A 5,354-nucleotide genomic window follows, 5' to 3' on the forward strand; every position below is an offset into this window, starting at 1 on the left:
TCGTGGATTGGGATGGGGGGGACTTACTCATAAGATAGTTCAGTTTATAGTTTAGATTAAATAAATTTATTTCAATTAGCATAATGGATGCCTAGTGGACCCTAGTGGAACTGGTAGCTGTCGAGGCAGGCGCAATTCGGCAGCGTGCAGCGTGGTGCCAGGTTCGATAGGTGCCCCATGGTGACCGGAAAGGAGAGCGGCACAAACCATTTGGGGTAGGCACAAATGGCCGCAGCTGCTGCTGACGGGTTGCTACCAAATGCGGCACTTGGGGGCTTCAGCTCCATCAGTGGTTTGCTTGGGTACTGCAAGGAGTAGCAGCTTTAGACGACTCCTCTCCAGCGAGGTTTTAACACACTCACCTGATCTGCTATGACCGGCCTGAAGGCGCTGCTCCTTTGGGGCATGGCCAGCTGTAGGCTTTGCATTGAAGTATCTGCCATTGGCAGTAGGGATTTGGATACCTCCATGGAAGCTGTCGCTGCTGCTGGAGAGACATTCTCTATGGCCCGTATCAGGTCGAGATCGCAGCGTTTCAGCACCAGCTCCAGGACAGATCGTTTCCTTTGAGGAAAAAGCTGCGCCAGCATATCGATGGCCGTCTGCGAGACATTCTCCCGTCGGGTAGCACTCAAATCCTGGGCCACCGCCGGCGGCTCACACAGTTCCTCCTGCTGCTGTTGCTGCCTTTCTACCGTCATTGGTTGCTTCTCCAGATGTTCATCTTCCTTCAGTTGCTGGGGAGAACTGGGCTGCGTGACGGTCAGGCCAAAGATGTTGCCCGGCGGCAGGGCATCGATGGAGCGTCCCGTTTTGTTGGCCACCAGACGCATGGCAATCGCATCCTCCACCGCCTGTTGGCGCTTCAGGGCGACCTGAAGGCCACCAAACAATTGAAATTAATATGCGACAAGTGAACATCTTCCTCTGACTCTGTTTCTATTTGACTTTTCGACAAACAAAAGCCACAGCAATTCCTTGGGGTATCACACGTCCCCATTCCTACCCTAATGAAATGCGAGACCAGGCCACACTTGTGCAAACAGTTTTGGTAAGCGGATATTTTGCTCGATTTGTTCCTACGCTTTGACAACTTTCCATCATCATCAGCAGGACTCAGGCCTCGTAGATTTCACCAGGCTGGTTATCCTGACTAAATCTGTTCTACGTATTCCATTTCATTGGTTCTTTGAGTTGGAATGGGGGGTGTCTGCCCATCGGGTATTTGTTTTTGAAATTAGAGCAAGGCGAGCATTTAATCTAAAGACAATATGAATGGTATAGCTTATAGGAATATTCTGCTACAGAATTCGGTGGCAATGATTGATTGAATTGAATTGTAATTGTAAATATTTCGATACTGATTGAAAAATCTTTAAGTTTAACGTATTTCTAGTAAGCGGATCTCTTGAAATTTGTTAGATCTTTTGGAATATGGCTAAACAGGTTGAAGATTCAACAAATTGGAAGGATTTGGGTCTTCAACAGTTAAGTATGAAGATACATTTGTATCTTAATGTATCTATCCATTTGGGCTGTGCATTGCATCGGTTTATAATATAAAATTGGACGTTGATATGCAACGACTGAAACCAAGCCGAAGCCTGTGACGAGCGGATGAGCCGCATAACGCGCGACGCGTATTGCAGGAAAGGTGGATGTTTGACTAATATTCTAGAAAAATTTGAACCAAATCGAACCAAAAGAACTAAGCATGCATTACAAATTAAAAGTACGTTTATTAATAGTTTATTAATTAATGTTAGTATTATTAATTTCTAGAGAGGGGGCAATTAGTACTGGATAAAATTTAATAGACCAAATATAGTAGAGCATAGGGTCTTTAGGGTCTAAACGGTTCATGAAAAAATAATTTGATTTACAAAGCGGCAGGAACTGTTTTCATAGTTTCCCCTTGCTTACCTGAGCCGCCATTATGCGTTGCCTCTCGAAGATCAGGACACACTTGGCACACTTGCAGTTCTTATAGGTGCAGAGCTTCTTGTGGCCTCTCAGTTCCGATATAATGCCATGATTACGACAGCGGGCGCACTTGGGGACTCGATTCGCGACCTTGGGCTGCGGGGACTCTACTATTTTAAGACTTTTGGAGCTTGAGCCTGCTAAACGAGAACGCTTGCTGGGCACCTCACTAATAGAATCATCATTGACACTGGCCATGGTGTTTCGTAGCCGTGAAAGGAAAAGACTCAATTAAAACTGATAATTGACCAAAGAAGTTGCAGTGGCGTCGAGGAAGATATTTGTGGCTTTGTTGGGGGCTAGCGAAAAGAAACTAAATTTTGGAAACACTTGGACCCAGGATTTGGAATTGTTTCAAAGCCAACTTGATGCTGAAGCTTTGTTGACTTACGCAGGCGCTTTGGCTTTGCGAGGACTTGCCAAGTTTTTTGTGATTCCATTGGTGGTTGCTTGGAATTCAGACTCCACCCATAAGACTCTGGGTGGGGGTTGTGGGAGGAGCAAAAATTCCGAGTCTCTAATGATTGGTAAAAATAGAATAGGAATAGTTTATGGAAGAAAACAGAATCTGTTTGTAGTGTATATTGTTAGTTTATATTTATTCAAATTACAAATAAATCCGTTGGCGCCAAACAAGTTCAAAAAAATATCATAGGAGTCCGATAAGACGAAAATATCGATACAAATAGATCCCGCAAAAAACTTACCGATATATACAGTTCTTATAAGCAGTGTTGCCAATTCAGACATTTTATAGCTAGTACCGGGTAAATTTATATAGCTATGTGTCACAATTTCGTTTTTTTTAATGCAATTTTTGTGCATTATGTGGCGCAGCTAGTAATATTCGACGGAATATCCAAATCGAGGAATATGATTTCCGATCATGAACACAGAACGGTTAACCCATTGCCGACCAGTGGGTATTAAAGTGCAAACCACGAAAATTATAGGTCTTGACGAATTTTAGCTTAGTTCAGGTGAAAGATATCGTGGGGTTTTTGCAACTGGATATCTTCGATATGCAAGATTAATTTAAAATCAGTAATATTTTCCGCCATTTCTCTCAAGTCGTTTCACTGTTTAAATAGAAGGGGCTTCAGTGGGCTAAGTTCGTCTTATCAGCGGTCACACTGTATTTCTGTTTCCCACAAACCACTGTTTCCCATCACAAAGTTCCAATTGGAGATAGCCAGCCCAGCACGTGTCCCCAAATAGACCGACTTGTTGTTTGACTAGATTTAGACTCTGCCGATAATTATGGTTGCCCAGGAGTCCGATAAAATGAAGGCGCTCGCGCTCAAGTTGTTCGAAATCAATGCGTTCAAATTCGGCGACTTCAAGATGAAGGTGGGGATCAATTCGCCGGTTTACTTTGATCTACGTGTAATTGTCAGCTATCCGGATGTGATGGTGAGTGTTTGTGCGTGTGGCTGTTTCTGTGATATCATCATTAGTGTATCATCATTACTGTACTTAATTTCCCTAGCAAACAGTCTCGGATTTGCTGGTGGAGCACATCAAGGAAGTGCCATTGAGCGCCAAGCATGTATGCGGCGTGCCCTATACGGCCCTGCCTCTGGCCACGATCGTCTCCGTGCAGCAGGGCACGCCGATGCTGGTGCGGCGGAAGGAGGCCAAAGCCTACGGCACCAAGAAGCTCATCGAGGGCATCTTCAATGCTGGGGACACCTGTCTGATTGTCGAGGATGTTGTCACATCGGGCTCAAGCATCCTGGAGACAGTTCGTGATCTGCAAAGCGAGGGTATTGTGGTTACCGACGCCGTTGTGGTAGTCGATCGAGAGCAGGGCGGCGTGGCCAACATAGCCCAACATGGCGTGAAGATGCACTCCCTCTTCACGCTGTCCTTCCTGCTGAACACCCTGCATGTGGCGGGCCGCATCGAGAAATCGACCGTGGACGCGGTGGCCAAGTACATAGCCGCCGCCCAGATTAATAGCGATGGCTCTTTCGTGGGTGGCGATAAGCCCGATGTTACCGGAGGTGTGTATGCTCTATATTTTTTTAGTTCCCCCCCAGATATGGTAAAGATAATGAATACATGACATGCGCGCATGTACGGTTTAGTCGGTCCCGATGAGCTCTGATTGCCCAGCGGCCACAAATCCCCATGCCCCCGGTCTGATTCAATTAGGGACGTGCCATAAACTACCGCCTAAATTAGCTTTTATTTTCCCTTTGATATAAATATTTGTTATACTGCCGCCATAAAAGCTGTTTCGCCCGACTGGTTTCCAATCTGCCTTGAGTAGAGAGCGACAAGATCAGGTTTGAGGCTACTTAAAGCCGGCACGTGATGCCAGAAAGCGTTCAATGAATTATGTCATGCTTATCAGCTAATCGAGTGCCAAAGACCCTCTCCAATTGAATCTATTTAAAGGCATTCTCCCTGCTGATACTAAAAATACGCAAACGTTTGTGTTTCTTTCGCCAGCCAATGACTTGCAGCGCACCAAACTGACCTACGAGAGTCGCGCCAATCTGGCCAAGAGTGCGGTGGCCAAGCGCCTTTTCAACTTGATGGCCAGCAAGCAGACGAACCTCTGCCTGGCCGCCGATCTGACCAAGGCCGACGACATCCTGGACATAGCCGACAAGTGCGGCCCCCACATCTGCCTGCTCAAGACGCACGTGGACTTTGTTGAGGACTTTAGCGAGGGATTCATTACCAACCTGAAGTCACTGGCCAAGCGGCACAACTTTCTGCTCATGGAAGATCGCAAGTTTGCGGATATTGGCAATACCGTTTCTCTGCAGTACGGCAAGGGCATATACAAGATCTCCAGCTGGGCGGATTTGGTGACAGCCCACACCCTTCCTGGTCGAAGCGTTCTTCAGGGCTTGAAGGCGGCTCTTGGCCCGGGTGATGCCAGCAAGGAGCGTGGTGTCTTTCTCCTGGCCGAGATGTCGGCCAGTGGCAATCTCATCGACGACAAGTACAAGGAGAACAGCAACAAGATAGCCACCGAAGGTGCCGATGTGGACTTTGTGGCTGGTGTGGTGTGTCAGTCCTCCAAGACGTTCGCCTTCCCGGGACTGCTGCAGCTAACGCCCGGAGTGAAGATTGACGAGAGTGTGGACAAGCTGGGACAGCAGTACCAGACGCCCGAGCATGTGATCCAGGAGCGTGGCGCCGACATTGGCGTGGTGGGACGCGGCATTCTGCAGGCCTCCAATGTAGAGCAGGCGGCCCAGACGTACCGCGATCGCCTGTGGGCGGCCTATAAGGATCGCGTAGCCAAGTAAAGACAGAGGCTTCCCTTAGCATTCCGTATTTCAATTTGAATAGAAATTTCCCCCTACATTCGGTTTTGGTTAAATAATTTAAGCGCAACAAAAGACAAATTA

The 5,354-nt window shown here is 47.1% G+C and overlaps 2 protein-coding genes across 2 annotated transcripts; one reads left to right on the top strand and one right to left on the bottom strand.

Annotated features, from left to right (window-relative positions):
• Positions 1 to 101: 101 nt before the first annotated feature.
• LOC6594297 (doublesex- and mab-3-related transcription factor A2) lies at positions 102 to 2,235 on the bottom strand. Its single transcript, XM_026994574.1, has 3 exons — positions 1,924 to 2,235; positions 363 to 875; positions 102 to 305 (listed from the first exon to the last, which is right to left on the bottom strand). The coding sequence occupies exons 1-3, from the start codon at positions 2,179 to 2,181 to the stop codon at positions 102 to 104; spliced, it is 975 nt and encodes a 324-aa protein (XP_026850375.1). The 5' UTR covers positions 2,182 to 2,235.
• A 916-nt stretch (positions 2,236 to 3,151) lies between these two features.
• Positions 3,152 to 5,284, top strand: LOC6594298 (uridine 5'-monophosphate synthase). Its single transcript, XM_002019910.2, has 3 exons — positions 3,152 to 3,396; positions 3,473 to 3,989; positions 4,441 to 5,284. Exons 1-3 carry the CDS (start codon positions 3,244 to 3,246, stop codon positions 5,250 to 5,252), a joined length of 1,482 nt encoding a protein of 493 aa, XP_002019946.1. The 5' UTR covers positions 3,152 to 3,243; the 3' UTR covers positions 5,253 to 5,284.
• Positions 5,285 to 5,354: the final 70 nt, after the last annotated feature.

The sequence above is a fragment of the Drosophila persimilis genome, unplaced genomic scaffold (genome assembly GCF_003286085.1).
Source record: "Drosophila persimilis strain 14011-0111.01,24,50 unplaced genomic scaffold, DperRS2 tig00003933-arrow-pilon, whole genome shotgun sequence".
NCBI lineage: Eukaryota > Metazoa > Arthropoda > Insecta > Diptera > Drosophilidae > Drosophila > Drosophila persimilis.